Genomic DNA, 23,157 nt, shown 5'->3' on the forward strand with positions numbered 1-23,157 from the left:
TATTAGACACCTACACCAGCTTCCTGTAAGAGAGTGAGCTGGCTTTTCATGCCCTAAGAGGTAGGAAGGCTGTAAATATGACTAAGGAGGTTACATGAATTTAGATAATTATCATTAATCCAAAGTAGTCAATAAATAGTTGTTGGGTTTTTTTGCATTGTCCACCCCCTCCAATGAATAAATAGTTTTTAAATAGATTCCCAACATTTTGCCTTGCAGTTTTCAAAATTATTCCTTCATGCAGGAGGAGAGAGAGCATCAGGAAAAATAGCTAACGCTTGCTGGGCTTAATACTTTGGTGATGGGTCAAGAGGTGCAGTAAACCACCATGGAACACATTTACCTGTGTAACAAACCTGCACATGTACCCTGGAACTTTAAAAAAAAAAAAATTCCTTTATATCACTGTCAAGGATAGAATACTGAGCAGAGGCCAGTCATGGTGGCCCATGCCTGTACTTCCAGCCCTTTGGGAGGCTGAGGAGGGAGGATCACTTGAGCACAGGAATTTAAGACCAGTCTGGGCAACACAGGGGAACTCTGTCTCTACAAAAAAATACAATAATTAGCTGAGCATATTGGTGCATGCCTGTAGTCCCAGCTACTCGGGAGGCTGAGGCTAGAGAATCACTTGAACCCGGGAGATCATCAAGGCTGCAGTGAGCCACAGTTGCACCACTGCACTCCAGCCTGGGTGATAGAGTGAGACTCTGTCTCAAAAAAAAAAAAAAAAAAAAAAAAAAATTACTGAGCAGAGTGAAACATGGTTGGGATCTCCTTGAAGTGATTCTCAAAGCCTGATTCTCAGGCCAGCTGCATTAGCATCACATATGGGCCTGCTAGAAATGCAGATTCATGAGCCACATTCTACTGAGTCAGCATCTCTTAAGAATGGGGCCCAGGAAACTGGGTTTCTTTGCTTGTTTTTTCAGAGATAGGGTCTTGCTCTGTTGCCCAGGCTGGAGTGCAGTGGCCTCCCAAAGTTCTGGGATTATAGGTGTGAGCCACCATGCCCAGTCTGTTTGCCCTCTTAAATCTTTCCCAATCTAGAACAGCTCATTTATTTTTTTCCCAACAATAAGTATTTAATCTAGCAGGTTCTAGGTACTGTTGTTTACCATGAAATAAACTTAGCTAAGGAGTCAAATTCAGAAAATGTAATAATAGTTTGTTTCTTTTAAAAGCCTAAGGCATTATAATTGAAGTAGTCAAAAAAGGTTTAATTAGGGGGATTGAGTGTTAAGAGTAGAAGTAACCATGAACCTGGGTATTGTATGAAATTTTTAAAAAAGAAAGAGAAAAGAGTAGAACGAAGAAAGCAGAAGTTAAAATTTATTTTTGTAATTCCTTTAGCTCCTAACTTGGCGCATGACTTTTCAGGTGTATTTTGGAGGCCACTGCTATTGCTTATGAAAATAATTGTTTTTTGTTTTACAGTGGGCAAATCAAACTAGCAGATTTTGGACTTGCTCGGCTCTATAACTCTGAAGAGAGGTAAGGCATTAATAAAATTACATGTGGGAAATCAGGTTTGTTTTTTTAAGGCAGAGTCTTACTCTTGCTCAGGCTGGAGTGCATGGCTTGATCTCAGCTCACTGCAGCCTCAACCTCTGTGGGCTCAGGTGATTCTCCCACCCTAATCTCACAAGTAGCTGGGACCATAGGTGGGTATCATCACACCTGGCTAATTTTTGTATTTTTAGTAGAGACAGGATTTTGCTATGTTGCCCAGGGTAGTATTGAACTCCTGGGCTCAAGCTATCTACCTGCCTCAGCCTCCCAAAGTGCTGGGATTACAGACGTGAGCCACCACATCCAGCCAATAATCTTTTTTTTTTTTTTTTTTGGAGACAGAGTCTTGCTCAGTCGCCCAGGCTGGAGTGCAGTGGTGCAATCTCGGCTCACTGCAAGCTCTGCCTCCCGGGTTCAAGCCATTCTGCCTCAGCCTCCCGAGTAGCTGGGACTACAGGCGCCCGCCACCATGCCTGGCTAATTTTTTGTGTTTTTAGAAGAGAAAGGGTTTCACCATGTTAGCCAGGATGGTCTCGATCTCCTGACCTCATGATCTACCCGCCTTGGCCTCCCAAAGTGCTGGGATTACAGGCGTGAGCCACTGTGCCCGGCCTTTTCTTTTCTTTTTTTTTGAGACAGAGTCTTACTCTGTCACCTGGGCTGGAGTGCAGTAGCATGATCTCCGCTCACTGCAACCTCTACCTCTCCGGTTCAAGCAATTCTCCTGCCTCAGCCTCCCGAGTAGCTGGGATTACAGGTGCCCGCCACTATGCCCAGCTAATTTTTTGTATTTTTAGTAGAGACGGGGTTTCACCATGTTGGCCAGGCTGGTCTCAAACTCCTGACCTCGTGATTCATCTGCCTCGGCTTCTCAAAGTGCTGGGATTACAGGCATGAGCCACCGCACCCGGCTAAGAATCTTTTTTATTCCTGGATATTCTAGTATTCTGCAAGTTGCAGCAACTGTTAGAGTTCCCTAATTATCTGAAAGCGTTATCACTTAGATTTTAGGCAGCAAATTTTATCTAAATTCTTGAATCGTCCTTTGACTGGAATAAATAAATTAGAATGGAAGTTATTTATTTCTCTCTCTTTTCTCTTCTCTTCCTTTTTCTTTTTCTTTTTCTTTCCCAGAGATTTGCACTTGTTGCCCAGGCTGGAGTGTAATGGCACGATCTTGGCTCACTGAAACCTCTGCTTCCCAGGTTCAAGCAATTCCCCTGCCTCAGCCTCCCAACTAACTGAGATTACAGGCATGCGCCGCCTCGCCTGGCTAATTTTGTATTTTTAGTGGAGACGGGGTTTCTCCTTGTTGGTCACGCTGCTCTCAAACTCCCAACCTTAGGTGATCCACCCACTCAGCCTCCCAAAGTGCTGGGATGACAGGTGTGAGCCACCGCGCCTGGCCTTTTTTCTTTTTTTTTTAATAGGCCAGGCGCGGTGGCTCACGCCTGTCATCCCAGCACTTTGGGAGGCCCAGGTGGGTGGATCACCTGAGGGCAGGAGATCAAGACCATCCTGGCTAACAGGGTGAAATCCCGTCTCTACTAAAAATTCAAAAAATGAGCCAGGTATGGTGGCGGGTGCCTGTAGTCCCAGCTACTCGAGAGGCTGAGGCAAGAGAATGGCATGAACCTGGGAGGCAGAGCCTGCAATAAGCCGAGATGGTACCACTGTATTCCAGCCTGGGGGACAGAGCAAGACTTCGTCTCAAAAACCAAAAATAATAGAGGTGAGATCTTGCAGTGTTGACCAGGCTGGTCTTGAACTGGCCTCAAATGATTCTCCCCTATAGGCCTCCCAAAGTGCTGGGATTACAGGCATAAGCCACCACGCCAGGCCTGGAAGTTACTTCTTTTTTTTTCTTTTTTTTTTTGAGACGGAGTCTTTCTCTGTCACCCAGGCTGGAGTGCAGTGGCGTGATCTCGGCTCACTGCAAGCTCCGCCTCCCGGGTTCATGCTGTTCTCCTGCCTCAGCCTCCCGAGTAACTGGGACTACAGGCGCCCGCCACTGCACCCGGCTAGTTTTTTTGTATTTTTAGTAGAGACGGGGTTTCACTGTGGTCTCGATCTCCTGACCTTGTGATCCACCCACCTCGGCCTCCCAAGTGCTGGGATTACTGGTGTGAGCCACCACACCCAGCCTGGAAGTTACTTCTTCATCTCCCACTTCTGACCAGTTTAATTTTGGAGTGTTAGGTTGCTATGGATTTGTTTTTCAGTCTCATCTTCATTTGGCACCTATTTCTATTTGTATTTAGTTATATGAATATTTTTCATCAGAAGCCATTGTAAGTTTATGTCATGGTTGTTTTTTATATTTCAGTCGCCCTTACACAAACAAAGTCATTACTCTGTGGTACCGACCTCCAGAACTACTGCTAGGAGAAGAACGTTACACACCAGCCATAGATGTTTGGAGCTGTGGGTAAGGTTCTGTTAACTTTTTCTCTTGTCTGTAACTTACGTATTGTTGACTTGTACTTTGTTTTCTCTGTACACTGGCTTTTTAGAGCTCTTATGGTGATAAACTTTTGGCCAGATTTCTGGGGAATCTGTTGAATATTTCTTAATGTCAGAGACACTTTTTTTAAAAAACAGATTTCTTCTTTTTTTTGTTTAAACTTTGAATTGATACCTTATTTGGAAATAAGATATCCAAGTAAGGTTCATAGATTGCAATTGATTACATCAAATCTTTTAATTTTACATTCCCCTTCTGTGTTACCTAATTTTGATTTATTTTGTTTCCTTATAATTTCCTTAGAAGAAACTATTTAACTTGTCCTATCCAGCCTTTTGTAGTCTGGATTTCGCAGATTGTATCTTTGTGATGATACATATATATTTTAGCATGATTTTTATCTTTTTTTTTTTTTTTTTTTTTTTTTGGAGAAGGAGTCTCGCTCTGTTGCCCAGGCTGGAGTGCAGTGGTGGGATCTCCGCTCACTGCAAGCTCCACCACCTCCCGGGTTCACACCATTCTCCTGCCTCAGCCTCCCTAGAAGTTGGGACTACAGGCGCCCGCCACCACACCTGGCTAATTTTTTTGTATTTTTAGTAGAGACGGGGTTTCACCGTATTCACCAGGATGGTCTCGATCTCCTGACCTCATGATCCGCCTGCTTCAGTCTCCCAAAGTGCTGGGATTACAGGCGTGAGCCACCGCGCCTGGCCGATTTTTTATCTTTTTATTGTTTGAGACAGAGTCTTTCTATGTTGCCCATTCTCGAGTCCAGTGGCTGTTCATAAGCATGATCATAACATGCTATATCCTTGAACTCCTGGGCTCAAGCAGTCCTCCTGCCTCAGCCTCCTGAATAGCTGTAACTACAGGCGCATGTTGCCGTACCCAGCTTATCTTTTTTACTTTTCACAAATTGTAAATGGATTAAAGGTTGATTACTCACCACCCACCCAGGGTCAGGTAGTAGACCCTGAAACTACTTTACAGTTGGTTTTGAATACTTCTAACAAAAGTTGTATAATCAGTGGTACATCAGAGTTGGGAGGTGGGGAGCAGTGGGAGCCTCTGCCCAGAGTACAAGCAGTAAATGAGTATGTTGTCTGTGGAAGATTTTGAAACAACAAAACAAAACAATCCAGTATAAACTAGTCAGCTTTTTATTATGGCCTTGTGAGGGCAGTTCTAAATGAGCAGATTTGTACACACACACCACTTTACATAATAGTGATAGTCTTTTTTTGGGATGTTTTCAGTTACTTGGCCATTGCCCACATCTGTTAATTCATTTGTGGTTATTTTATGATGGTCACATTCTAATTATATCATTTCTTATTGGAATGCTTTATATCCTCCCATCTGTTTGGCTGAACTCAGGTCTAAATAATATAGAAACGGTAGGATAAAAGTTAATTCTTTAATTTTATTTAACAGTTTTCAAAATAATGAAGTAGTTTCCTAGTATCCTTCAAAGATGACCAATGAAAAATGTTTTTGTTTTTTCGTTTTATTATGAACTCGTAGATTTAAACTTATTTGATGTATTTTAATCCATTGTGGTTATTATCCTTATTCTTGTTCAAACTGTGCAGGCTTTAGCCAGTGGGAGCTTATTCAGGCTATATTTTGAGTCTTTTTGACACACCATAGTAGTGTTATAGTAGAAAACATCTTGTTTTTGGTTCTAAGCTTGTCCTGTTCATTTCCTGTCCCAGAACTGGAATCAGCCATTTCTCTAAGGAGTCTTAGTTCCTTTTAGTGGAAAATTATATTTAGAAACTACAGTTTGTGTGTTGGGGCATGGATGTTTTAAATGGGCCATGTTTGTTAATTGTATCTTTTTTTTTTTTTTTTTTTTTTGAGACGGAGTCTGGCTCTGTCACCCACGCTGGAGTGCAGTGGCGCGATCTCGGCTCACTGCAAGCTCCGCCTCCCGGGTTTACGCCATTCTCCTGCCTCAGCCTCCCAAGTAGCTGGGACTACAGGTGCCCGCCACCTCGCCCGGCTAGTTTTTTTGTATTTTTTAGTAGAGACGGGGTTTCACCGTGTTAGCCAGGATGGTCTCGATCTCCTGACCTCGTGATCCGCCCGTCTCGGCCTCCCAAAGTGCTGGGATTACAGGCTTGAGCCACCGCGCCCGGCCATTAATTGTATCTTATGTCGTATGATTTATGCCCACTCACACACTGTCCTTGACCTCTATACTTTACAATTCTGACATATATACTTCCCAGTGGAGCAAATCACTTCTTTCCATTCTTTTCCTTCCTCTATTAATGTCAGTCTTTAAGAGGAGCACTACAGGGGTTTTATTTTAAAATTCAACAGAATGATGGAGAAAGCATAATTTCTGTAGTAGCCTACCCAAATCAAATAAAGCTTTAGTTAAATTTTACTGACTCAAGCTGGGTGTGTTTTTGTTCTGGACTATTTGCTTTAACAGTATTAGCATTTAAATTATCACAACCAGGCTCTAAAGTTAACGCCCCATTAAGATGCATGGGGAAAGTTCATAGCTCTGTTTGGTACTATTATTTCAGTCTGTGCAGCCTGCCACCTCAGTGCAGTAGCAAAGTGTTGATTACATAATGAAGATGTCTTCCCACCAAAGGACTGGAAACCAAAAGAAAATAAAACAGAAAAACACAATTGGAAATTACAACTACAGAAATTTAGACATTCTTCAAAGCCCAGTGGCTCATTGAATTAAGATTTTGTTTGAGTTTTGATGTGAACTTACTACTTTGGTGATCCATGGTAGTCTCTCTGAAGATATTTCTATGGGATTTTTTATAGAGAATTGGTATGACAGTTCAGTGTGCAAATTAGAATCAAGAGGAGAAACTAGAAAGACTAGTACAGCAAATTATGTTGGGAATCTGAAAACCTAGTGGTTTTTTTTTTTTCTTTTTTTCTTTTTTAAATGTCTGAGTTTACCCTCTGTGACGACAACACTGCACTTAGAACTTGATGTGGCAGTTAATGTTGAAAGCAGAATTAAATTTTACTTTTCTTTTTTTTTTTTTTTTTGAGACGGAGTCTCGCTCTGTCGCCCAGGCTGGAGTGCAGTGGCCAGATCTCAGCTCACTGCAAGCTCCGCCTCCCGGGTTCACACCATTCTCCTGCCTCAGCCTCCCAAGTAGCTGGGACTACAGGCGCCCGCCACCTCGCCCGGCTAGTTTTTTGTATTTTTTAGTAGAGACGGGGTTTCACCGTGTTAGCCAGGATGGTCTCAATCTCCTGACCTCGTGATCCGCCCGTCTCGGCCTCCCAAAGTGCTGGGGTTACAGGCTTGAGCCACCGCCCCCGGCCTAAGTTTTACTTTTCTTTAGTTTTTATAGAGTTGAGATCTCACTGTGTTGCCCAGCCTGGTCTCACACTCCTGGGCTCAAGCAATCCTTCCACGTTGGCCTCCCCAAGTGCCAGGATTACAGGCATCAGCCACTGGGCCCGGCCTAAATTTTACTTTTACTTTTCCATCTCTGAATAGGGTTTGAGAGAATGCAGGAAGTAAGAATTTATCTTTAAAGTTGTTTTAACATAATTTGTTTAAAGGTCCAAATTCTAATAGAAAAATACTACTTAAAAAGCTAGGTTTGTTTTGCTTTCTCAAATTAAGTCAAACTAAAGAATTTCAAAGTAAAACTATAAATTTGGTTTTGTATTTGTTTCATTTCAAAGGATAGGTCAGACAGATTGACCATTTTTTTTTTCTCTCCTCACTTCAAAAAAATGAAAAATTTCAGGTATATAACAAAAACTGTAGAATATTCATGTAATCTTTTATTATTATTATTATTTCAAAGAGATGTGGTCTTGCTATGTTACCAGTCTGGTCCTGAACTCTTGGCTTCAAGTGATCCTTCTGCCTAGGCCTCCCAAAGTGCTGGGATTACAGGCATGAGCTGCCATGCTCAGCCTTTATTTTAATTTATTTTGAAATAATTTCAATCTATGGAAAAGTTACAAGAATAGTACAGAAAACTTTAGTATAGCCTTATCAAATTCATTCAATATTTAAACCTTTTTTATTGAAGTATAAACTGCATATATTTTTATATGTTTTTACCTAATATATCCACCAGTAAAACCATCAACACAGCCAAGATAATGATTACCCGCCAGTTTCCTTATGCTCTTTTATAATCCCTTTCCTCTACCCATACCCTCCCATTACCAAGCAAACCACTGTTCTGCTTTCTGTCACTATATAGATTAATTTCTATTTCTAGAATTTTATACAAATGAAATTATATAGTATATACTCCCCCCACTCTTTTAATCAGCATAAATGATTTGAGATATATTCATGTTTTATTCACTAGATTCTACTAAAAATACAAAAAAATTAGCCGGGTGTGGTGGTGCATGCCTGTAGTCCCAGCTACTTGGAAGGCTGAGGCAGAGAATCACTTGAACCCAGGAGGCAAAGGTTACAGTGAGCAGAGATTGCGCCACTGCACTCCAGCCTGGGTGACAAAGTGAGACTCTTATCTCAAAAAAATAAAACTAAAAAAGTCCAAGTGGGCCGGGCGCGGTGGCTCAAGCCTGTAATCCCAGCACTTTGGGAGGCCGAGATGGGCGGATCACGAGGTCAGGAGATCGAGACCATCCTGGCTGACACGGTGAAACCCCGTCTCTACTAAAAAATACAAAAAAAACTAGCCGGGCGAGGTGGCGGGCGCCTGTAATCCCAGCTACTCGGGAGGCTGAGGCAGGAGAATGGCGTGAACCCGGGAGGCGGAGCTTGCAGTGAGCTGAGATCCGGCCACTGCACTCCAGCCTGGGCGGCAGAGCGAGACTCCGTCTCAAAAAAAAAAAAAAAAAAGGCCAAGTGATCCTAGCTGATGACAGTAAATTATTTTCTTTGCAATACAGTGCCAAGAGGGCTATAGTATAATGCATCTTCTACAGAGCAGATTAATGACAAAAACGAATACAAACTTTATAGAAACTAACTACAGAGAGCATCCTTGTTTATTTATTTATTTTTTTGTTAGTATTGTTCTTTAATTTTGAGCATCCTTGTAAAATTGTCTTTAGTTATTTCCTTAATTTACAATGGCATGATAGAAAAGGACTCTTGACTCCCTTTCTCTGTTCATAGAGTGTCCTTAATAGGTGACAGAAGTTTGATCTGCTGGCAAATTTAAATCCTTTATACTGTCTGTTTCACTGTAAGAAATATTTTCTCTTTGGAAACTCAGACACTGAAATTTGGGGCTAGTTATCTTCGTTGCAACTTGATACATTAATATAAAAAATTTTTGAGACACTTTAAATAGGCTCTAAGAATTTCTCTTCTGACCTCTCAATTTTACCTTTTCTAGATGTATTCTTGGGGAACTGTTCACAAAGAAGCCTATTTTTCAAGCCAATCTGGAACTGGCTCAGCTGGAACTGATCAGGTACAGCTGTACATGTGCTCTTGAGTGCCCAGGTGTGATAGGTAATCTCATCCTCCAGTTTCTAACACTTTCTAGTCATTCTGAATGAGTTTGTTTCTTATGTCCAAGTAAGTTTCTCTTTACTCAGTCAGGTTTACCATATATTTTGTCATGGGCTATGCATATAAAGAAGTTTTATTTCATCTCATTTTTAGGTCTTACCTTGCATATTTTTTATTAGCTCTTCATATAAAAGCATACCATTTTTGGGATGGCCCTTCCATTCATAGCTCAGATTAGATTAAATTTATTCAGTAAACATTTATTGAGCCTGTTGTACAACAGATTACTTTTAACATTAAACTTTAGGATTCAGAGATAAAGTACGTCCCTGCCTTCAAAGAATTTAGAATTTAGTAAGGTATATAGCAAGTAAATAGTTATGAAATACAACTTATAATAGAAAATTTGGGGAAGGCCCAGGATTGGGCTGGCATTTGGGCGGATTTGTTTTTGTTTTGTTTTTTCAATAAAATTAAAGGGAAGAATATAGCAGGTTAGTGTAGTGTTTTTTGTTTTTTGTTGTTTTTAAATAGAGAGTGTCTCACTTTGTCACCTAGAGTGGAGTGCAGTGGCGTAATCATAGTTCACTGCAGCCTCAAACTCCTGCACTCAAGTGATCCTCCCTCCTTACCCTCCTGAGTAGCTTGGACTACACCTGTAGTCCCAGCTATTTTTTCATTCATTTGTTTTGTAGAGACAGGGTCTCATTATGTTTGTTGCCTGGGCTTGAACTCCTGGGCTCAAACAGTCCTCCCGCCTTGACCTCCCAAAGTGCTGGGATTACACACATGAGCCACCACACCAGCCTAATGTAGACCTTTGTTTTTTTTTTTTTTGAGACGGAGTCTCGCTCTGTCGCCCAGGCTGGAATGCAGTGGCGTGATGTCGGCTCACTGCAAGCTCCACCTCCCGGGTTCACGCCATTCTCCTACCTCAGCCTCCTGAGTAGCTGGGACTACAGGCGCCTGCCGCCACCCCCATCTAATTTTTTTGTATTTTTAGTAGAGACAGGGTTTCACCATGTTAGCCAGGATGGTCTCCATCTCCTGATCTTGTGAGCTGCCCGCCTTGGCCTCCCAAAGTGCTGGGATTACAGGCGTGAGCCACCGCCCCTGGCCAATGTAGACATTTTTTAAAGGTGATATGTAACTCAATTTTTTTTTTTGTTATTTGGTAAACTGTCAATTATCTATCAAAATGTTCAGTCTTATACTCTCTTCTCATCTCACAGTTTACCCTATAGGGTTACTATAGGACCAACTTAGCCCTTTGTAATTAGTATTAACCGAACAGAACAAAACTGGTAATAAAAACCTGTATAGGGGGATCAAAACATTCCACAAATCCAAATAATGTGAATCATTTAGGATTATTATCCAAGTATGTTTTCTTTGCTCTATTATAACCAGTTCTTTCTGTTCTATTCCTTTCTGTCCTTAAAGCAGTAATATCATATTTTCCTTTCTGCATGCCCTCTAATGTAATAAGCAAAGATTCCCCAGACCTCAGGAGGTAATTACTGCTTCTGAAACCTCCAGAATTCATGATGCTGACTCACTCACTCTGTTGTTCCTGCTTTTTGCTTTGTTTTTAGCCGACTCTGTGGTAGCCCTTGTCCAGCTGTGTGGCCTGATGTTATCAAACTGCCCTACTTCAACACCATGAAACCGAAGAAGCAATATAGAAGGCGTCTACGAGAAGAATTCTCTTTGTGAGTTTGGGGAAAATGTTACATCTCGTTTCTGTGTCTGGCTGGTGTTGAGACTTGACTTTTTCCTGGTCTGGGGAATTAATGTCCCAATTTATCATGGCAACACAGTGGTAGGAAAACATTTTAGTTTTGAACAGTATATGAGTTTTATCATAGCCCTTTTGTAATTTTCTCTTCTGAAGGCTTTAGACAATAGAATAGAAAACCATTTTATTTTGAACAATATATAAATTTTCTCATAGCCTTCTTGATCTTCCCATGAGAAAAAGAGAATGGAACTGTTGCTTCATGGTTTTTTGTTTGTTTGTTTTTTAAATTGAGACAGGGTCTTGCTCTGTTGTCCAGGCTGGAGTGCAGTGGCATGCTTAGGGCTCACTGCAGCCTTGACCTGCTGGGCTCAAGCAATCCTCCCACCTTAGCCTTCTTTTTTTTTTTTTTTTTTTTGAGACAGTCTCACTTTGCTGCCCAGGCTGGAGTGCAGTGGTGTGAGCTCGGCTCACTGCAACCTCTACCCTCCGAGTTCAAGTGATTCTCCTGCCTCAGCCTCCCACGTAGTTGGGATTACAGGCGCCTGCCACCACGCCCAGCTAATTTTTGTATTTTTAGTAGAGATGGGGTTTCACCATGTTGGCCAGGCTGGTCTTGAACTCCTGACTTTGTGATCCATCCACCTCCGCCTTCCAAAGTGCTAAGATTATAGGCATGAGCCACCGCGCCTGGCCCCACCTTAACCTTCTGAATAGCTGGGACCACAGGAAACTGCCACCACACCTGCCATTTTTTTTTCCCCCTGTAGAGCTAGGGTCTCCTAATGTTGCCCAGGCTGGTCTTGAGCTCCTGGGCTCAAGTGATCTTCCTGCTTCAGCCTCCCAAAGTGCTGGGCTTAAACTATGGGAAGCTAAGGCAGGAAGATCTCTGGTTGTGCCACCACGCCAAGTGATCTGCCCGCCTCGGCCTCCCGAAGAGCTGGGATTATAGGTGCAAGCCACCACACCTGGCCAGAGCTGGCCATATTTTTACTTGTGTTATAGCACAGCAGTTCTTGTTTGTTTGTTTGTTTGTTTTTGAGACGAGGTTTCGCTCTTGTTGCCCAAGCCAGAGTGCAATGGCATGATGTCGGCTCACTGCAACCTCTGCCTCCTGGGTTCAAGTGTTTCTCCTGCCTCAGCTTCCTGAGTAGCAGGGATTACAGGCACTTGCCACCATGCCCAGCTAATTTTTTTGTATTTTTAATAGAAACGAGGTTTCACCATGTTAGCCAGCCTAGTCTCAAACTCCTGATCTCAGATTATCCACCCGCCTTGGCCCCTCAAAGTGCGAGGATTACAGGCATGAGCGACTGTGCCTGGCCCAGCATTTCTCTTTTTTTTTATTTTTTTGAGACGGAGTCTCACTCTGTCACCCAGGGTGGAGTCCAGTGGTAGGATCTCAGCTCAGTGCAGGCTCCGCCTCCCGGGTTCACGCCATTCTCCTGCCTCAGCCTCCTGAGTAGCTGGGACTATAGGCGCCTGCCACCATGCCTGGCTAATTTTTGGTACTTTTAGAGACGGGGTTTCACCGTGTTAGCCAGGATGGTCTTGATCTCCTGATCTTGTGATCCACCCGCCTCGGCCTCCCAAAGTGCTGGGATTATAGGCTTGAGCCACCACGCCTGTTCCCGGCCCAGCATTTCTTAAATCCTGTGTGGGAGCAAATCTGCTTGCTTGCGTTGGCCAACTTCCAACTTCCTTTCTTTGGTTTTACATGGAAAATCAAAGACTTTTTTTTTTTTTTTTTTTTTTGAGACTGTCTCACTCTGTCTAGGTGTGATCTCACTGCAACCTCCGCCTCCTGGGTCCAAGCGATTCTCAGCCCTCCGAGGAGCTAGGATTACAAGCATGCGTCACCATGCCTGGCTAATTTTTTCTATTTTTAGTAGAGATGGGGTTTCACTTTGTTGGCCAGGCTGGTCCTGAACTCCTGACCTCAAATGATCCACTCGCTTCAGCCTCCCAAAGTGCTGGGTGGGACTATAGGCATGAGCCACCATTGCCCATCCCTTTTTTTTTTTTTTTTTTTTTTTTTGAGACGGAGTCTCGCTCTGTCGCCCAGGCTGGAGTGCAGTGGCCGGATCTCAGCTCACTGCAAGCTCCGCCTCCCGGGTTCACGCCATTCTCCTGCCTCAGCCTCCCGAGTAGCTGGGACTACAGGCGCCCGCCACCTCGCCCGGCTAGTTTTTTGTATTTTTTAGTAGAGACGGGATTTCACCGTGTTAGCCAGGATGGTCTCGATCTTCTGACCTCGTGATCCGCCCGTCTCGGCCTCCCAAAGTGCTGGGATTACAGGCTTGAGCCACCGTGCCCGGCCCCTTTTTTTTTTTTTTGAAAAAGAGATGGGCTCTTGCTCTGTTGCCCAGGCTAGAATGTAGTTGTGCAGTAAGAGCTCACTGCAGCCTCAAATTCCTAGGCTCAAGTGATTCTCCATTGTCAGCCTCCCAAGTAGCTGAGACGACAGGGTGCACATTACTGCACCCACCTAATTAAAAATATATATATTTGTAGAGGTGAGGTCTCAGTATGTTGCCCAGGTTGATCTCAAACTTCTGGCCTCAAGCAGTCCTCTTACCTTGGCCTCCCAAAGTCCTGGAATTACAGGTGTGAGACCCTTTCACACAAAATTTGAGAACTGTAGGGTCATTGTGAACTTGTCCTTTCTGTGTTCTTTTCCATAGCATTCCTTCTGCAGCACTTGATTTATTGGACCACATGCTGACACTAGATCCTAGTAAGCGGTGCACAGCTGAACAGACCCTACAGAGCGACTTCCTTAAAGATGTTGAGCTCAGCAAAATGGCTCCTCCAGAGTAAGTGCTGGTAGCCGCGTTGTGACCCTAAACCTTCCCCTGGGCCTTAGAAGATGAGAAACTCATAAAAGAACCACAAACGCCCAATAAGACCCAAATGAAGAGGTGTCTTTGAGTATTATGGTTGAGGTTTTTTTTGTTTTATCTTTGTTTTTCTCTTTATATAAGTAATAGATTTAGCTTTGATGCTTGTTCTAATTTGACTCAAGCTGTCTTCTTTTGTCCCTGGATCTCCATCCCAGAATATTGTTCTTTTTTTTTTTTTTTTTTTTTTTGAGACGGAGTCTCGCTCTGCCGCCCAGGCTGGAGTGCAGTGGCCGGATCTCAGCTCACTGCAAGCTCCGCCTCCCGGGTTCACGCCATTCTCCTGCCTCAGCCTCCCAAGTAGTTGGGACTACAGGCGCCCACCACCTCGCCCGGCTAGTTTTTTGTATTTTTAGTAGAGACGGGGTTTCACCGGGTTAGCCAGGATGGTCTCGATCTCCTGAGTTCGTGATCCGCCCGTCTCGGCCTCCCAAAGTGCTGGGATTACAGGCTTGAGCCACCGCGCCCGGCCCAGAATATTGTTCTGTAGAGCCTCTTTGAAAGTATTCCTTTTAGATTTTTGTGGGTTGGTTGGTTGGTTTATTTACTTATTTTTGAGATGGAGTCTTTCTCTGTCGCCCAGGCAGGAGTGCAGTGGCGCAACTCAGCTCACTGCAACCTCTGCAGGGTTCAAGCGATTCTCATGCCTCAGCCTCCCGAGTAAGTGGAACTACAGGCACACACCACCACACCTGGCTAATTTTTGTATTTTTAGTAGAGACAGGGTTACACCATGCTGGCCTGGCTGGTCTCGAATTCCTGACCTCAGGTGATCCACCTACCTCAGCCTCCCAAAGTGTTGGGATTACCGGCGTAAGCCACTGCGCCCTGCGTGTTTTTTTCTTTTTTGTTGTTGTTGTTGTTGTTGTTTTGAGATGGAATCTTGTGCTCTGCCTCCTCCGCCTCCCATGTTCAAGCGATTCTCCTGCCTCAGCCTTGCGAGTAGCTAGGATTACAGGTGCCCACCACGATGCCCGGCTAATTTTTTTGTATTTTTGTTTTGTTTTGTTTTGTTTTGTTTTTTGAGACGGAGTTTTGCTCTTGTTGCCCAGGCTGGAGTACAGTGGCGCAATCTCGGCTCATCACAACCTCCACTTCCCAGGTTCAAGCGATTTGCCTGCCTCAGCCTCCCCAAGTAGTTGGGATTGCAGGCATGCGCCACCATGCCCAGGTAATTTTGTGTTTTTAGTAGAGACAGGGTTTCTCCATGTTGGTCAGGCTGGTCTCGACCTCCTGACCTCAGGTGATCCACCTGCCTCAGCCTCCCAAAGTGCTGGGATTACAGGCATGAGCCACCGCGCCCGGCCATTTTTTTGTATTTTTAGTAGAGACAGGGTTTCACCATGTTAGCCAGGCTGGTCTTGAACTCCTACCCATCTTGGCCCCTCAAAGTGCTGGGATTATAGGTGTGAGCCACCACGCCTGGCCTGTTTGTTTGTTTGTTTTGAGATGGAATTTTACTCTTGGCATCTAGGCTGGAGTGCAGTGGCACAATACTGGCTTACCGCAATCTCTGCCTCCTGGTTTCAAGTGATTCTCCTGCCTCCGCCTCCCAAGTAGCTGGGGTTACAGGTGCCTGCCACTATGCCCGGCTAATTTTTGTATTTTTAGTAGAGACGGGGTTTCACCACGTTGGCCAGGCTGATCTTGAACTCCTGGCCTCAGGTGGTCCACCTGCCTTGGCCTCCCAAAGTGCTGGGATTATAGGTGTGAGCTACTGCTCTCAGCCTTTTTTGTTTTTTTCCAAGTCAGAGTGTCGCCCTGTCGCCCAGGCTGGAGTGCAGTGGCATGATCTCGGCTCACTGCAACCTCCACCTCCTGGATTCAAGTGATTCTCCTGTCTCAGCCTCCTGAGTAGCTGGGATTACAGGTGCAGGCTACCACACCCGACTAATTTTTTTTGTATTTTTAGTAGACAGGGTTTCACCATGTTGGCCAAGCTGGTCTCAGACTCCTGACTTCAGGTGATCTGCCTGCCTCAGCCTCCCAAAGTGTTGGGATTACAGGCATGAACCACCATTTTTTTTTTTTCCTAATTGTAGAAATGGCGTCTCACAATGTTGCCCAGGCTGTCTCAAACTCCTGGGCTCAAGTGATTTTCCTGCCTCAGCCTTCCAAAGTCGTGGGATTACAGCCAGGAGACACCACGCTTGGCCTCCTTCTGGTTTTTGCTTTTAACCATTCCTTCTGCTGCAATCATGCATATCTCTGGTGACCACGTATATCTCACACTTGCAGAGACAGTCCCAGTTTTTGGGGGTTTTTTTTGTTATTATTTTTGAGACAGAATTTCACTCTTGTTGCCCAGGCTGTAGTGCAGTGGCGTGATCTCGACTGACCACAAGCATTTCTCCTGCCTCAGCCTCCCGAGTAGCTGGGATTACAGGCATGCGCCCCCATGCCTGGCTAATTTTGTATTTTTAGTAGAGACAGAGTTTCGCCATATTGGTCAGACTGGTCTTGAACTCCCGACCTCAGGTGATCTGCCTGCCTCAGCCTGCGAAAGTGCTGGGATTACAGGCGTGAGCCACTGAGCCCGGCCGATAGTCCCAGTTTTAAATGGTTTCCATCACTGCCAGTTTTTTTTTTGTTTTTGTTTTTTTCTGAGACAAGATCTCTCACTCTGTCACCCAGGCTGGAGTGCAGTGGCGTAATCTCAGCTCACTGCAACCTCCACCTCCCGGGTTCAAGCGATTCTCGTGTCTCAGCCTCCTGAGTAGCTGGATTACAGGAGCCTGCCACCACAGCTGGCTAATTTTTATATTTATATTTTTATTTTTTTATTTTATTTTTTTTTATTTTATTTTATTTTTTTTTTTTGAGATGGAGTCTCGCTCTGTCGCCCAGGCTGGAGTGCAGTGGCGCGATCTCGGCTCACTGCAAGCTCCGCCTCCCAGGTTCACGCCATTCTCCTGCCTCAGCCTCCTGAGTAGCTGGGACTACAGGCGCCCACCACCGCGCCCGGCTAATTTTTTGTATTTTTAGTAGAGACGGGGTTTCACCGTGGTCTCGATCTCCTGACCTTGTGATCCGCCCGCCTCGGCCTCCCAAAGTGCTGGGATTACAGGTGTGAGCCACCGCGCCCGGCCTAATTTTTATATTTTTATTAGAGACAAGGTTTCACCATGTTGGTCAGGCTTGTCTCCAATTCCCGACCTCAGGTTATTTGCCTGCCTCGGCCTCCCAAAGTGCTGTGATTATAGGCATGAGCCACCGTGCCTGGCCAGGTTACTGAATTTTGATGTAAGAAATAAGATCTTTCGGCCGGGCGTGGTCGCTTTTACTGGTAATCCCAGCACTTTGGGAGGCCAAGGTGGATGAATCACCTGAGGTCAGCAGTTCAAGAGAGCCTGGCCAACATGGTAAAACTCCATCTTTCCTAAAAATACAAAAAATTAACCAGGTGTGGTGGTGTGCACTTGTAGTCCTGGCTACTTGGGTGGCTGAGGGAGGAGAATCGCCTGAACTCAGGAGGTGGAGGTTGCAGTGAGCCGAGATTGTGCCAGTGCCTGCCTGGGCCATAGAGTGATACTCCATCTGAAAAAATTAAAGTAACATAAAAGAAATATGATATTTTGATGTGTCTCTATTTCATTAAAATCTTATGAATGCCTCTGTATTGTTTTGGAGCTTCATAGGTTCATATCCCACATTATAGCACATAAAAAGTCTTTTATCTGGCCTGACGCAGTTGCTCAACGCCTGTAATCCTAGCACTTTGGGAGGCTGAGGCAGGCAGATCACCTGAGGTCATGAGTTCGAGACCAGTTTGGCCAACATAGTGAAACCTCGTCTCTACTAAAAAATACAAAAATTAACCGGGTGTAGTGGCGTGTACTTGTAGTCCCAGCTACTCAGGGAGACTGAGGCAGGAGAATCACTTGAACCTGGGAGGAGGAGGTTGCAGTGAACCGAGATTGCACCACTGCACTCTAGCCTGGGCAACAGAGCAAGACTTTGTCTCAAAAGAAAAGGAAAAAAAAAGTCTTTTAGCTTTGAATTTGTCACTGACAGTATTATAGCTTTAATGTCAAATTTTGGGGGTCGTTTTCTTACCTTAAGAAAGACTGCATGTCTTAAAAATGGATAGGATGTTAGTTCATGAGTAGGTAGTAACTAAATCTGATTGCTCCAAAGAAATGTCCAAATTCATGTATTTTTTTGAGACACACTCTTGTTCTGTTGCCCAGGCTGGAGTGCAGTGATGTAGTCTTGGCTCACTGCTGCCTCCACCTCTCGCGTTCAAGCAATCCTCCTGCCTCAGTCACCCTAGTAGCTGGAATTAACAGGCACACAACACCACACCTAGCTGATTTTTATATTTTTAGTAGAGACAGGATTTTACCATGTTGCCAGGCTAGTCTCGAACTCCTGACCTCATGATCCGCCTGCCTCTATCTCCCAAAGTGCTGGGATTACAGGCGTGAGCCACTGTGCCCAGCCAAATTCATTTATTACATTGGAATATTGATACATTGAATATGACTTGATATATATAAGGGTTTTACTAAAATTTGGGGACTCCTATTATAGAGAGATTTTTGTAGTAAGATTTTATCTACTTGGTCTGGTTGTATGGGAAAGTCTGGAAAAATGTACTAAGTTATACATAGTGCTGAACTCCACAGATGAACAAGTTGATATCCAGTCGTGGAAATTCTGTGGGCAGAAAGGGGAAAGAACTAGTCTGTGGTCCTCACAAACGAAATTACACATAAGTTGATTTTGCACAGAGATGTTTTGATCATGATACATGGTTCCATGGTTTAAGTCACCACCTTTCCTCGACCTTCTGTATACATTAACAAGCCATTTCTGTCCTCCTCTTTGTTCCCTGCTGAAACTTGATCAATACAGTTCTCCTTTATTCTTGTTATGCCAAGGAAAGACAATATTTATATGGGAATTTATATAGCTAGTCTGTACCTAGTATTAGCAAGATCCTCCTTTCTCACTGTATAACTTTCTTGTACTTTTGTACTTTTATTTCCTCAGACTACCGTCTGCCATGACTTCTTTTACACTGCTGTTACCTACTTTTGTTTTCCTTATTCTTTACATTTCCCACAGTCTTTGCCTTCCCATTTTAATCCTTTGCTCCTCCATTCATTCACTGCCGCATTCCCATACATATTTCCCCTTTGCTTTGTCTTTTTCCAGTCTCCCCCACTGGCAAGATTGCCATGAGTTGTGGAGTAAGAAACGGCGACGTCAGCGACAGAGCGGTGTGGTAGTGGAAGAGCCACCTCCATCCAAAACTTCTCGAAAAGAAACTACCTCAGGGACAAATGCTGAGCCTGTAAAGAACAGCAGCCCAGCACCACCTCAGCCTGCTCCTGGCAAGGTGGAGCCTGGGGCTGGGGATGCAATAGGTCAGTGCCAGAATGGGGACTTTGTGCTTTTACTAAGCGTATTTGGCAGGTTTTGAAGGTCAAGTGTAAGGATTCTGTGTGTGTGTCTGTGTTTTAGTTTTTGTCCAGTGAACCATTAGGAAAGAGGTTAATGTCCTCATTATGGGGAGAAGGAGATTAACCAAGTTTTGTACATATGGTCCAGAAAGTCTACAATGGATCATTTTCCTTTCCTGAAATATGTATGGAACACTGTATCTCAATTAAATGTGTGGCATAAATCAGTGAATTAGGTAAGCCAAATTTAATTTAAGGTTAGTTCACCCATGACTTTCTAACACACATAATTTAGAGCCTTGTTTATATTAGATTTGATAAGACCTTCATAGAATCTAATCATGTTAAATTACAATAGCTGAATGTTGTTCTGTAGACTTATTTTGATCTAAATGTATCTGAAGCTATGTCATATTGAACTATTACAACAAAGTAGTTCTCCTGTTTTATGACCAATTCTTCGGAACAAAAGATACTCTTTTCTGGTTCACTTTCCCTTCCCTCTTCACTTACAGCAGTGGTTCTCAATACTGGCTATACATTGGAATCATCCAGGAAGCTTTAAAAACAATTATGCCCATCTAAGGATGGGTCCTGAGGCATCTGAATAGGAGAGATTTTAAAATCTCTCCTGGTAATTCTGATGTACAGTAAGGGTTGAAAAATCACAGACCTTGAAAAATACAGGTAAAATGGAGTCACTTTTATGCATAGTCCAGAGATGTTTTAGTTATTAGTGCCTGTATTTTTTAAGGGAAAGCATAAAGAATAACAAACTGTGTCATGACATTTTAAGGCATGAAAAATGAGACATTTAAAATGAAAACTTCATTTTTTGGATATTGTAAGTTGTTGTTGCCAGTTGAAGAAGGCAAAGGGTCGTTGGCCTGTCTCATCCTCTTATATTGGCTTCACTGTCTTTCCACAGGCCTTGGTGACATCACACAACAGCTGAATCAAAGTGAATTGGCAGTGTTATTAAACCTGCTGCAGAGCCAAACCGACCTGAGCATCCCTCAAATGGCACAGCTGCTTAACATCCACTCCAACCCAGAGATGCAGCAGCAGCTAGAAGCTCTGAATCAATCCATCAGTGCCCTGACGGAAGCTTCTTCCCAGCAGCAGGACTCAGAGACCATGGCCCCAGAGGAGTCTTTGAAGGAAGCACCCTCTGCCCCAGTGATCCTGCCTTCAGCAGAACAGACGACCCCTGAAGCTTCAAGCACACCAGCTGACATGCAGAATATTTTGGCAGTTCTCTTGAGTCAGTTGATGAAAACCCAAGAGCCAGCAGGCAGTCTGGAGGAAAACAACAGTGACAAGAACAGTGGGCCACAGGGGCCCCGAAGAACTCCCACAATGCCACAGGAGGAGGCAGCAGGTAAACAGACCGGTCATGAATCTCATTGAGCTCAGGTGCTGTTTATACCCTCTTAAAAATATCTTAACATTTTTTTTTCCCCCACATCAATGGCCTTGGTTTCAGTTATTCTGTAACCTAGTCTACAGGAAAACATAGCACCAAGTAATGTATTTCTTGCTTGGCTTCTTTTATTTAAGTCTCAGAGCTTCCCAAAGCACCTTTCCTATATTGATTGTTTTTCCACTTCCTAGGAGATAGGTAAGTAAAGCCCCTGTGTTCTAACCAACGAAACCACAGCCATAGCTAGTGATGCATCTTGAACCACACATCTTGAACTGTGTGTGGTGGCCAGCTAATCCTAGCACTTGGAAATCTGACTTCCAAACAAACCATTATCAGACTATACTTCTTTACCTCCAGTGGAGTGGATGCTGAATGCCAGTCTTTCCTGGAAGATACAATCAAGAAAACCCTAATAAAATATCATTGTTAATTTCCTGAAGAATAATTTGGGAATATTTCTAAGTAGATAATTAACACTATACATTTCTTTTCCCTAAAATAATAGTATATAAGAACAATTCCTTTAAATCTGTTTCTAATAGAAGCAATTGAATGGACCCCAGATCAGGAAGTGAGTATATTATAAAGAAAAAAAGGAAAATGGGGATAAGTTATACTTTAATCTCACATGACCATAGTGTGCAATTTATTAGAGGAAAAAGCATTTTAAATTTTTAAATTCTGATTCACAGTGTATTTGCAAAATCTTTACTTATGTGAAAGTGTTTTTAATTCCTTGGAAATTCTCACTGCCCATGAAGACCCCATGAATTGGGGAATAAGAAGAGGCTCGAGGGCTGAAGAGGTATACTAATCTTCAACTTTAGGGTCCTATATTCACATTTCATATAAGGTGTGGTACAGAAAGTATATATTTTAAGGCCTGGCCTATGGCCAGACATTGTTGTATTTACTTTTCAGAGGAAAGTGTAGAAATATCATAACTAATTATTGCAGTCACCCCTGGATTATTCAGTTGGTGCCTCTACACTGGCTCACTTGGTATTATTTCTCCCCTGCTGTCTCTATTTGGCCATTTCACTGTTAATTAGCACTTCCACCAGAGGGCAGACTGTATAAGCCAGAGAAAGTGACAGCCTATTAATTTGGCTGCTGTTTTGCTATTCTGTACTTATTGGGAAGGGTGATTAGTTGAAATCAAATGAGTAAAATGAAGTTTTTGTTTTTGTTTTTGTTTTTGGAGGCAGAGTCTTACTCTGTTGCCCAGGCTGAAGTAAAATGGCATGATCTTGGCTCACTGCAATCTCCGCCTCCTGGGTTCAAGCAATTCTCCTGCCTCAGCCTCCCGAGTAGTTGGGATTACAGGCATCCACCTCCACACTGAGTTGATTTTGTATATTTAGTGGAAATGAGGTTTTACCATGTTAACTAGGCTGGTCTCGAACTCCCAACCTCAGGTGATCTGCCCGCCTCGGCCTCCCATAGTGCTGGGATTACAGGCTTGAGCCACTACCCCTGGCCTGAAGTTTTAAATTTATTTTTACATTTCAATAATACATCCTTATTGTTGTCAATCCTAAAAGTCTGTACTTTTTTCTGTTTGTCTGTTTTGAGACAGAGTTTCTCTCTGTCGCCCAGGCTGGAGTGCAATGGCGCAATCATGGTGCACTTCAACCTCTGCCTCCCAGGTTCAAGCAATTCTCCTGCCTCAGCCTCCCAAGTAGCTGGAATTACAGGCACCCACCACCACGCCCAGCTAATTTTTTTGTATTTTTAGTAGAGACGGGGTTTCGCTGTGTTGACCAGGCTGGTCTTGAACTGCTGACCTCAGGTGATCCACCTGCCTTGGCCTGCTAAAGTGCTAGAATTACAGGTGTGAACTACCACGGCCCGGCCAAAAGTCTGTACTTTTAAGGATTGACAACATTGATATTTTAAAGATAACAATATGATTTATAATTCACATTTTATTTTTAATTCCTTTAAGAAGTTTTATTAGGCTTACTTTAATAAATTTTTTTTTTTTTTTTTTTTGAGATGGAGTCTCGCTTTGTCACCCAGGCTGGAGTGTAGTGGTGTGATCTCAGCTCACTGAAAACCCTACCTCCCAGGTTCAAGCGATTCTCCTGCCTCAGCCTCCCAAGTAGCTGGGATTACAGGCATGTGACACCAGGCCTGGCTAATTTTTTTGTATTTTTAGTAGAGACGGGGTTTCACCTTGTTGGCCAGGCTGGTCTCTAACTCCTGACCTCAAGTGATCTGCCTTCCTTGTTCTCGCAAAGTGCTGGGATTACAGGCA

At 43.6% G+C, this 23,157-nt stretch overlaps 1 protein-coding gene across 7 annotated transcripts in view; it reads left to right on the plus strand.

Moving 5' to 3' along the window:
- CDK12 (cyclin dependent kinase 12) overlaps positions 1-23,157 on the plus strand; it is an 89,668-nt gene that overhangs the window by 49,543 nt on the left and 16,968 nt on the right. For all 7 annotated transcript variants that reach the window (XR_012425781.1, XR_012425782.1, XM_005584019.5 and 4 more), the window contains exons 7-13: positions 1,438-1,494; positions 3,839-3,940; positions 9,307-9,384; positions 11,021-11,137; positions 13,848-13,979; positions 19,224-19,435; positions 20,400-20,852. Coding sequence is in view for 5 of the 7 variants with exons in the window: in XM_005584019.5 (XP_005584076.1) it covers positions 1,438-1,494; positions 3,839-3,940; positions 9,307-9,384; positions 11,021-11,137; positions 13,848-13,979; positions 19,224-19,435; positions 20,400-20,852 (1,151 nt within the window). In the remaining 2 variants the exon portion in view is untranslated. The remainder of the gene's footprint in view (positions 1-1,437; positions 1,495-3,838; positions 3,941-9,306; positions 9,385-11,020; positions 11,138-13,847; positions 13,980-19,223; positions 19,436-20,399; positions 20,853-23,157) is intronic.

The sequence above is a fragment of the Macaca fascicularis genome, chromosome 16 (genome assembly GCF_037993035.2).
Source record: "Macaca fascicularis isolate 582-1 chromosome 16, T2T-MFA8v1.1".
In the NCBI taxonomy this organism is placed as follows: domain Eukaryota; kingdom Metazoa; phylum Chordata; class Mammalia; order Primates; family Cercopithecidae; genus Macaca; species Macaca fascicularis.